A 12209-nucleotide genomic window follows, 5' to 3' on the forward strand; every position below is an offset into this window, starting at 1 on the left:
GATTTAACAGTACACATCTTCAAAAGATGATGAGATATATGCACTGTTGAAGTACTCTTCGTGCTTCTGATAATTTACGTTATATGATTTCCTAGAATTGCGTATTGAAAATTTACTAGATTTTTATCATTGCGTAATAACTTTGTATAGATGGAATTTTTCTGTACTTCTCTTTCGTATTATAAATACATTGCATTTGTGATATAAAATTTCTTTCACTGTTCTATTCACAGCACCCCTGCAATAGTCAAGTAAGCTAACGTGCTACATATAAATTACAGTCTTTCTCAATGTTATGTATGTATTGGAAAATGTATGATTTGATTACGCTATTACACATCAAATATTTACGCGTTATGAAATGGGGAAAAAAGATTATATCACTTTATTTGAATCGACGTAGCAGAAAATATCATAAGCGAACATAGATTTTAAATATATTTTCGATAAATTCTTCGATAAAATTATGGCCATAAAAATAACTCCAAAAACTGCTATCGCGTTTATAAAAGTGATAGTCGCTTTGTCGTTTGCGTGGCCACTTTCAAAGAACGCTAGTAAATTTCAAGTAATACGCTTCAAAATTTTACGCACTTTACTCTGTATAAACGCAGTGGTATTGAGTGTACCTACAGTATACACTCTTTATCGTAATGATTACAATCTAGCAAGAATAACGAAGCTATGGTGTTTGTTGGGCGCGTTTATACAAATCCCTCTGGAGATAACACAATGCGCACTGCAATATGACCGATTGCAAGTAAGAAATTGATATGTATTTAAAGCAATATCAACACGCAATATCTACACAGACCGACTTTCGATAAATCATTTTCAGTATATTCTTATTCAATTCTATAGAGATATTAATAAATTAAATAGCTTTTAATATTATTAATCAATGCTATGAAAATACTATTTTACAAATTTAACTTTTTTAGTACTGTTTATCCAAAACAACATTATCTTCACAAAAAATTACATTATCTATTTTGAAAACCATATACTTATTCAATCATCGATTTTGTTTATTTATTCATAGCGCAGATATAACCTATTACGTAAATTAATTAAATTTCAGTATGTGATTTCGGAAATGGAGCATAATATCAAATGTGCGCAATCATATGAGAAAAAGCTCTATCAGCAGTACGTCGATAGATGCGCGATATTTTACGTGAGCCTTACAGCAGCAGTTTTTCTCGGTGCGAGTATAACAGCAACACTACCATTCATAGCAGCCAACCAGATTTTCCCAACAGATACAAAGTATCCTTTCGACGTGGAATATGAACCAGTAAAAACTATTATCTTTTTGCATCAGTTTATTGTTATTTGGCAGTGCTTCTCCATTGTTTGTATAGGCAGTTTTGTTGGTCTTCTCATATGGTTTGCCGCAGCACGTTTTGAAATCTTGTCGGAACAATTTCGTATGGTCACTGATATTTATGACATCACTGTGTGTGTACGACAACATGTGAAATTGTTGAGGTAATAGAAAAGTGCATTTCATCATTTATAAAAATTAGCAACCCTTAATAGTAAAAGAAATAATTGTTTTTATTTAATATATATTTTTTGATCCAACATTTAGCATATCATTTTTTTTTGTATAAAACTCTCTACACTTACATCACCGACACATTATCATCATGTAAAATAAAATTATGTTATATAAAATTATGTTTTTCATAAAAGACAAATTTGCAAACGTCGTTTCATTCATTTTTGAAATCAAATTAATGGATCTTTTTTTTTAATATCACTGCTTTATAAATATGTGTACATTTAAAGCAATATCTTCACAAAATTTAAGATCGAATTGAAAACGTATCCAAATGTAGCTTATATATATTTTATTAATATTTTATTAGTAACACAACATTTTTTTTAATCTCATAATTAATTTTACCAAATAAGAATAATAAAATTAATTAATATAAAATTGTTTTTGAGGAAAATATAAAATTTGCAATAATATGTAAATCATTTTTATCATTTTAAGATTAAAATTAAGATGTAAAGATGTAAAATGTATAGATACTAAATAAAAGAACAAAAAATTTTAAAAAAAGGAACAACAAAGATTATTAAGATTATTATTTGAGTAAAAATTCAGATTAGGCCATCTCTCAATGACCTTAACCTTGAGATATGTATGTTGTCATCATGATCCTGAGTGTCATGACAACAGGTTTTAGCTGTCGATTGTCTTTCGTTAAAAAGTTGTTATCTGCTATATAAAACAAAAATTCTCTGCTTTAAAATAAATTTCCTGCTTTAAAAAGTTGTTAAAAATGAGACAAAAAAAAGTTCTGCTATATGAAACAAAAATTCTCTGCTTTAAAATAAATGTCTTACTTTAAAAAGTTATTAACAATAAAGCAAAAAAAAAATTCTGCTATATAAAACAAAATTCTCTGCTTTAAAATAAGAAAAAAAAAGTCGCTTATTCTTATTTATTGTTATTCCATACTTTACGTATTTCTTTTTTAAATTAAAGATATTTTTCTATGGCATATTTTTCTATGTAAACTCTACATCCTTTCTTCTGAAGCGAAGCGACTTTCTTTTTTTTATTTTAAAGCAGAGAAATTTTGTTTTATATAGCGGAACTTTTTTTATTAACTTTTTAACGAAAGACGGCCGACGGCTGAAATCTATTGGACGTCATTCAGGATCATAATCTTGACAACATAGGTCAAAATCATTGGGGGATCCCCTAATTTTTATCATTATTTGTAACTTTTAATGTAAAAAAAGTATTAAAATTGTAAGACAAAAAAGTACACGCGCTATAAAAGTGCGAAATAATAATGGAATCGACATCGAATCGATTCGAAGTCGAAAGCATCAAATCGACATCGAATCGATGTCAATTCGATTAATTTCATTGTCATTTCTCACTGAGTATATAGTAATTTTTTCAGCTTTAGAAAACAAATCGTTTTAGATACGCTCAAGAAGTAATAATTGCCTTTCGTTCAGTGATATTATCATTAATAATCATTTGTACGTGGGCGATGGTAGCTAGTGGCCTAACAATTGTAAGCGTAAGTATAATTTGTTTTATACCTTTTATTATCGTCTCACGATAAAACGATAATTCTACTGGAGAAAAAGAGTACATATATGAATGTGTTTACATTTTATTTATCTTAGTATTATTATAAATCTAGCGAAGTACGTTAACAGACAAAATACAATTTATGGCTCTATGTATATCTGCACTTATGGAAGTTTATGCATGTACTTGGCCATCCGATTATTTAAAAGATACAGTAAGTTGGATTCCATTAGTTTATATTTAAATAATTCGGTATAATTCGAAAGAGATAACTGTAACTGTGTGTTCTATCATTAAGTTATGGACCATTATTATCTATATTATTTTAAATTTAAATTGTTTCTTTCGCTTGATTTGGCTCTCCATTCAATAAAATAAACTCTTTATTTCTTTTTTAAATATTAAAAATTTTTATTTATTTTTTTATACGAATATTAGTATAGTTAATAAATATCTATAAAATATGTATAATAAATAATATAATAAATACATATAAAAATAAATTTGTAAAAAATATAATATATTAAATCGTTTGTATTAAAGCTTTACTTTTTTATAATAAAAAGTGATAATTTCCTGCGTCACATATTTATTTACAATATTTTCATTTCACATGTTTTGATTATATTATTATTTCGGCTATATTATTATATTAAAATATGCATATTACTTATTAGAGTACCAATGTTGCGCAAACAATTTACGAATCGTCGTGGTACAATCATGACAAGATTTTTCAAAAAAATTTAAATTTTATCTTGCTAAGGAGTCAAACACCAACAACTGTTTCTGTTTCTATCCTTCCAGCTTTATCGTTACAATTTTATGCATCGGTAAGGTTTTAGAAATTAAAAGAATTTTTACACAGTTAATATTTTACCTCAATATAACTTTTAACATTACAAACAATCAAAAAGTTTTTTATGTAGACTCTGTCTAAAAATATTAAATTTTGATAAATTACAAAAATTTAATTAAAATTTTTAATAAAATTTTTTTTTACTTTTATTAAAATTTTCCATTTTTTTTTTCATATAATCTCATACTATTATATCAAATGCTATTAAATCAAATAACCATACTATTATATGTGCGTACAAGAAAAATATATTTTTTATATGTTAGAAATTAAAAAATATATTTTTTATATATAAGAAATTTAATCGTTAAACATAAACGTACCATCATTAATGCTTTTGAATATACACAAATTTTTTAAAAATTTGATCGCTATGTACATATTTTTCATTCTAAAGCCAGAAAATATAATCTAAAGCTATCATTTTATATATTTTAGTACGTATCAACAGCTTTTTCTTATTTAATGACATTGCGAATGGTATTTGTGGAGAACAATGGATTCAAGAAATAAATTTTAAAGCTATGTAAATTCTTTTAATTTTTATTTTTCAATAGTATTATATTTTGCATAATAGATCTTGTAGTATTGTTAGCACCAAAAAATTCTAATATATAGTACTTATTACTTTTTTCACAATAGTAAATATTAATATAAATCTCTAGTAAATATTAATTAACTTTAAAATTAAATAAAAAAACTTTTAAGGTTATTGCATTAATTGTCTTTTTCATTCAATTGTCTTTCCAAATCAATTTTTCATAAAATTAATTTTATCACATTATGAACTACATCTCTTTCAATTTGCAAATAAACGTATGTCTGCGCCTTTTTGGTAAAATACAACCCAACGTTGTGCATCATTGGTGGTTGCTAGACATGCGCTCCTCCCAATATTTCACAGCACACATAGCAATCAGCATGCAATAACGCTGGGCTATCTTTTCTTCGCCGCTGATTCGCCACAGAATTTTACTAATGAATTTTTCGTTAATGATTAAGAAACTAACAAAACGATAAAGGACTTTGCTATTCAATTTTATTCATTCCATCTATCCACGAGAGATGCACGGCACCAGACATGTTATATAATATTTGACCTATTTAATAATTATTTAAAACTAAATATTAAAATGAACTGTCTTTAAGCTGATGAGATTTCCAGTATTTAAAAATAGCTTAAATTAAAAATTATAATTATATATTAGAGAATAAAACATTTCTATAATTTAAGTATTTTTTAAATTAAAAATTAGAATTATATATTAGAGAATAAAAAACGTTTCTATAATTTAAGTATTTTTTAAATAGCAACTTCGGTCTTTACTTTCGTAAAAATTAAATATATAATCGAACGATATTGACTGCATCATAAAAATACTTCTCTACGCTTAGCCGACTGATCTAACGAGAACAGTAAGTTTAAATAATTGTTTAAAATTGAATATATATATAGTAGGTAAAATATGTATTTTTTAAATTTATATTTCAGAATTCTACAATTGCTAAGATCTCTATTATTCATTGTATTATTATAATCAAACCGTCGAGTTGCGAAAGATTACATTAAGTACTTTGCTCAACGAGCTATACAAGCAATAGTCATATCTGTTCCTGGTTTATTAAAAACTTTAATTTCTCAACTCTGTATGCTTCTATAAGAGAATGCTTTGCGATCTTTAATCATAGGTAGATATTAAGTACTCAAAAAGATTTTAAAGAATGATTCCTCACACAAATTCAAGACAAAAATTTCGTACATATGATCATATATCCGAAACGACTTATAGTATATAGTTTCAAAGATACAGGATCCTAAAATTGAAAGAAAAATGTTATTTTTTCAAAAATTTCAAAAACCACTCAAGTTACTTTGATGAAACTTTGTATACATATTTAAAGTTTCAGTTATTTAAATTAGACATACGCTCCTCCAGATGTTCAGATTTCAATCTTCTACTGGAGGAGCATGAAGAACTTAATCTTTCTCTGTTACAGCTAAAACTCTTTAATCACCGAAACTTTTCGATGCCTTCGTTTCCCTTAACTCAGTTGGATTTTATCGTATCTGGTTAAATATTCTCTTTTTCAATGTTATCATAACATCACACGCAGTTCTAAATATATTGAAGAGGTATGTAAAAATGTCGCATCCGCAGTAATCGAGATCTACCAATGATTTTGTCATGATGATTTTGATCATAAACAATTTCCCAAAAAATAATTCAGATTCCATTATGATGATTCCATATTTGAAAAAAACATTGACTTCATTAATGCACTGCAATAATTCAAAAGACTACAATTTATAGAACCAACCGCCAAACATGCATATCAAACAACGGCAAAACCGCATATATTTAAAATCTAGCGGTCATTGCCTGATCTTTCCTCGATACTACTTCCTCGAATATATTTCCACGAATAATAAGCATAACTCCAACGCGAAGTTGAAAAAACGCAACATTATCTCCAAAATAGATTTGCTGTACCTATAGCCTATTGCACTATTCTCATCTATTTCTTTTACATAAAATCTTCCCTTTTCTCTCAATTACATACACAGATTGCGTGAACGTGAAGACTATATTTCTAACATCATTGTGTAGCGTTTCAGTGAAACATATGTTACTTCCTGCACACTTATTTCCTATCGTAGACAGGACATGCATCAATAAAATTATTAGGTAGAGTACAATGAAGAAGCTATTGCGTGTTGAAAGTCTATAAGTTAAAACTACTTCACTGTAGTTCGTACAAAAATACAAAAGTATGTTATATATAATGGAATAATAGACAAATTATAAAATAATGTATGTTTCTCTCCAATATTTACGAGGAATACATAGTATATATAATTTATTTATGGTTATTTTATAATGTGCTTTTTGTTTTCTGTTTTTTGCTATTTTTTCTCTTCTCATCTTGTCTTTTTGTTTCTTATCCGATTTTTTGTTTTATGTCGTACGTCCGAGATACAAATTAACGAACTTCGAAAGAAACAGGAAACAAAAATGCAATTGTCAATAAAATAGTTGCAAAGGGAAAAAAAACAAGAGGCAAAAAGCAAGAAACAAAGAGCACATTGTAGAATAGACTTTAGAATCTCATAGAGAGAAATATTTCTTAAATTCATTTCTTACTTTCTTATATCTAAAATATACATGAACCTGTTAAATGCGTTCATAATTTCTCGAACATTTTCGGGAAATTATGAAGAAATCTTACTATGCATCATGCATATACATTTTTACAAGCAGTGAATATACGTTATAACTTATTAAATTTAAATACGCTATTCGCTACTCTCACATGTATCACATGCATCATAATAATTTTATTTATGTATACCCCATGCGAAATGGAAAAATGCAAGAATACATGTTCTCGTAACTCCCCTTTACTACACCCTTTCATTATAATAAATACTTACAAATGCGTGTGGAGCGTATTCATAAGTACATAACTACTCGCGGAAGAAATTTTATTCCTGTAATATCAATTTGCAATATAACATACATAGCATACCTCAGTCATGCGAAGAAAGGTAACATTAAAAGAAGTGATCTCCGTAGTGAAATTAAGTTTGTTCCTAATTTGGAGTTGGCCTGAGCCACATAATGCGACAAAATTGAAAATGCTCTGTATGAAACTGCATCATTATTTGGGCATAATTACAGTAATAAGTTTACAGGTACCATTAATATATGGTATAACAAATAATCTTGACAATCCTGCTGTCTTAACAAAGCAAGTTCTTATGTTAAGTAGCGTTATTCATGCTATGTTTAATTTTATTGTTCATATAATTAATTACCATCATATACAGGTAATCAACATTTATCTTTAATATTTAAAAAATTCATCCAAATTAAATAAAAACTCACGTTTGATTACTTATTTTTATATATTAGTAACAATTATTTCAAGTAATTGTTTACAGAATGTTACTTTCAAAATGATACAGTTTTGCGACTTGATGAAATTACATGAAGAAATTGTGATTCAACGATACATTGATAAATGTATTATATTTCATGGTACATCTATATTTATTTTCTACTGGCTTACATTCACAGCTATCGCAGTGATACCTGCTTTAGAGCATCAACCATTTCCAACAGCTGCCGAATATCCATTTGATGTATCGTATCAACCGTTAAAAACAATAATTTTTATACAACAATCTATCGCCGGAATAATAGTAGCAGGACAACTATGCATAAATGTTTATATGGCTCTGTTGCTGTGGTTTGCATCGGCAAGATTTGAAATGCTGACTAAAGAACTAGAAAAAACTACAAATGTCTATCAGTTGTTCAAATGTATTAAAAAACATCAAAAATTACTCAAGTAAATGCTACAGTGATTATCTTACGTAAGAATAATCTGATTCAAAAGTTTTAAATAATTTTGACGTAATGCATTTATTCAGATACGCAAAGGAAGTTACAATTTGTGCTGGTCCTTTCGCATTTATAACTATATGTTGTAGCTCGATTGGCTTAATAGTAATATTTCTTTTGTTCATTAGTGTAAGTACATGAAACATTATATTACACACGTATAATTCTTTTCTTAAATTTATGCATATAAATACATAATAAGTATCATGATCATCAAACATGCTTAAAAATTTAAAATCTTAATACAGTGATTGAGTTATTCGTTTGCTATGCATTTGTTTTCTTCGAAATACTGATTGTGTTCCAAAATTCACACACTGCCAGCGTTGAAAATCTACAGTTTACGTATATTATATATTATATATTTTCAGCACTGGCAGTGAATTTTGAAAGAACCTAGAACACTAAGAGCATCTAGCTAAATAATAGTCTCTATTCTTTCCCTAAAAAAAATTTGACAGATTTAATGCGTTACCTAAAATGCGTTCAATAAAGATAGTTTAATGCATTATATATCCTTCAATAAAGGTAGTTCGGATGTTCACTTTTAACGAATAATCCATCCATGTATAGAAGAGGATTTCTATAGCTGAGAAAAGATTTTCTTATTTATTTTCAACTAATTCTAATTAATATACTTAATTCTAATTTATATTTCAAGAATTTATATTTCAAACAAACTTTTAAAAAAATTGAAAATTAAACAATAATTTTGTTAATATGTTGAGCATTACTATCATATTTGCGTTAAATACTACAAATAATATTTAAAAATATAAAATAATTTATAATATTTAAAAATATTATAAATACTCTCTTCTAATTAGTTATAGGTTTTTTAACATCACATCAATCCTTGGCAAATCACCGGCTCATGTAAATGCAATATACCTTCTAATTATACCCATCTATGCATCTTAAAAAAATTTTTAAGATTGCGATCCGATATTCACTACAAGTACTGACTGTATACATAATGTGCACTATAGCTTTTCAATACTAGCAGTGAATATCGGAACGCAGACCAAATTGATGAATAGCTCAACTTTTTGATCCATACTAAAATTTTTTTTTCTTGCAGTTTAGAATGTCAATTTTAAAGATATAAAATATATTTTTCCTTAAATTATTTTTATTTAAGAGGTCTAAATTTTAATATAAAAAAGTCATTTTGTCGGCTCCCATTTTGTCGGCTGTAACATTTATATACAATTTTTTTAAATACAAAAGTTGTCCGGTAAAGACATTAACAGTATTTAAACACAGATTCTCGAAATCATATTATATATAAATAAAAGTCTTAATCCAAAATGTCGAGACAATAGTTCTTAAATTATAAGCATTTTTAAATTAGCGAATATATCGCCTAAAATGCACATATTTATATAAATGTGATTGGCATTTTATGTTGGCATTTATCCATCACATCTATACAAATTTTAAGTAATATGATTCGCTAACTTTAAATGCTTATAATTCAAAAACTTACAAAAAATTATAGCCTCAACATTTTGGTACTAGGATTTTCGTTTCAAAATGATCTCAGGAATCTACCTTTAAATGTTTTTACGGTCTTTACTGGATACCATGTATAATTTTACATGCTTTATATACATATGTTTATATATATATATATATAAAAGAATGTTACAGTATATACATATATGTTTGAAAAATAATGATAAATCTTTTGTATAGAGGCAGAATAGATTAAACTGAGATGAAAAGTCCTCTACCATTTTGCAATTTTTGCAATAGTTAATAAGATATTAATTGCTAAAAATTGCTTATCAATATGTAATCCTTTACTACATAACAACTACACAATACTTAACAATACGATAATTTTCCGACTCTAAAAAATCATCGTATATATTAAGAAATAATCTAGATATTACATATATAAGCAATCATATCCTCCATTATATCCTTCATGAATTTACGCAAAAAAAAAAAATTTTGGTAAAAGCATCAATATGTGGAAATAACACGTACATCATTTTTTAAATAGCATCAACCTATATTGCTAATATTCCAGTTTTTTGGAATGGGTATAATAGGTATATCAGAAGTATTTATGTATACTTGGCCAGCAGAACATTTAATGTATATGGTAAATAACTAATTATTTAAATCTATTATATAAATTCATTTTATTATACAAAATATGTTTATTACTTTTATATGTTTATTATCTAGAGCAAATATGTAGCAGAAACAACATTTCATATGCTCGAAAACAATCATTTAATTAAAATGTGGAAATGTCTACAAATTATTATAATGAGAAGTCAAAAACCAGTAACAGTTTCAATGCCTTGCTTTCTGCCCATATTATCCCTTAATTATTTTACATCGGTAAGATCAAGTTAAAAATTGGTTTAAAAAAATAATTAAAATTAAATAATTAAAAAAAATAAAATTTACTCACATATTTTAATTATTTATCCCAAGCAACAATTCGATGTCCTTGGATATCTTTGAACGTTCGAAATATGTTCTGAAAAGTCCCGTTTATGTCGCTATATGTTAAATGCCTAAAATAATCCCAAGATAAGGAAGTTATTTACATAGATATTTTAGGAATGTTCAAGATACGTTGCTAATATGTTCAATCTTCAAGTAGTGCGCAAACAAATGTCAGAAAGATCGAAGACTAACAACTATCAAACAATATTAATTTATATACTTTTATCTTGCAGCCCAATAATTATCCTTCTCTTTGTTTCCAATAACTTATAGATCAGAAAAGATGAATAATTTTCGAATTATCTGTGTCATTCGGGATTGAACGATATTAACGACTATTATGTCTATTACGTCTAAATGTCTTTGGATGACATATTATACATATATATATACATATATATATATATATATATATATGTATATATATATATACGAAAGACGGAATATGATTTATATATCCATATGATGTCGAATTGTTGCTTAGGATGTTAATTATTCTATACATATATCTTTATACAACATTAATACAGAGTGTTTGGAAATTAATGATAAATCTTTCGCAGGGCAGAATGGACTAAACTGAGAAGAAAAGTCCTCTATCATCTTACAATTATCGCAATGGTTAACGAGTTATTAACTTATGAAAATAGCCAAATTCGCCAGCCCACCGCCAAATGCAAGCATGCGACAGGATAGATCCGCCCCGCGCTGGGCAGGCCTAGAGTTCCTAGAAAACCAAAGTCTGACCATGCCCTAAAAATGGTGTGCGTGTCCAAAATATGTGTTTGCTTTCAATTGGAGATATGAATGTATGTGCGTTGGCCAAACTCTGATTCTATTCTAGGAAATCTAGACAGTTCTGTCGCGCGCTTGCAATTTGATAGTGAGCTGGACGAATTTGGTTACTTTTATAAATGAATAACTCATTAACTATTATTGTAAAATGGGGGGATTTTTCTTCTCAAGTTAGTTCCTATACAAAAGATTTATCATTAATTTCCAAACACCCTGTATACAAAGTGACAGCTTAAAAATTTTTTTTAATTTTTAATTATTATTTCAAGCATTAATAATATTTATACATATAAATATTATCTTTTATGTAATATTTTTTCATATGTATAGATATTATCTTTTATGTATTGTAAAAAATTTATTAATTCATTAACATAAAAAAATATTTATTATTATGTTACAGTATCTTTCAACTATACTCTCCTATTTTACTTCACTGCGAGTAATGATGGACAATGATAACAATTAAATATACAATTAAATATACAAACGCAGTTGAAATGTTTGCTTTTGATGTTTGCAAAATTTTTATAATTGTATTAGTACAATTGTTAGTATTGTAAATTTTTATAATCGTGTAATTACTACAATATAACTACTCTCTCTCTCTCTC

At 27.0% G+C, this 12209-nt stretch overlaps 1 protein-coding gene across 1 annotated transcript; it reads left to right on the forward strand.

Annotated features, from left to right (window-relative positions):
- Window positions 1-466: 466 nt before the first annotated feature.
- LOC105622070 (odorant receptor 49b-like) lies at window positions 467-12065 on the forward strand. The gene is made up of 6 exons (XM_012203505.1): window positions 467-760; window positions 1082-1491; window positions 2954-3086; window positions 3180-3281; window positions 3745-3900; window positions 12000-12065. The coding sequence occupies exons 1-6, from the start codon at window positions 467-469 to the stop codon at window positions 12063-12065; spliced, it is 1161 nt and encodes a 386-aa protein (XP_012058895.1).
- Window positions 12066-12209: the final 144 nt, after the last annotated feature.

The sequence above is a fragment of the Atta cephalotes genome (genome assembly GCF_000143395.1).
Source record: "Atta cephalotes unplaced genomic scaffold scaffold00039, whole genome shotgun sequence".
Taxonomy (NCBI): Eukaryota; Metazoa; Arthropoda; class Insecta; order Hymenoptera; family Formicidae; genus Atta; species Atta cephalotes.

Bases quoted from the DNA above. Each gene is read 5' to 3' on its own strand.
- LOC105622070 (XM_012203505.1), top strand. From the start codon at position 467: ATGGCCATAAAAATAACTCCAAAAACTGCTATCGCGTTTATAAAAGTG. The intron at 761-1,081 runs GTAAGAAATTGA...ATTAAATTTCAG, and splicing joins TGCAATATGACCGATTGCAA to TATGTGATTTCGGAAATGGA. The intron at 1,492-2,953 runs GTAATAGAAAAG...AAATCGTTTTAG, and splicing joins CAACATGTGAAATTGTTGAG to ATACGCTCAAGAAGTAATAA.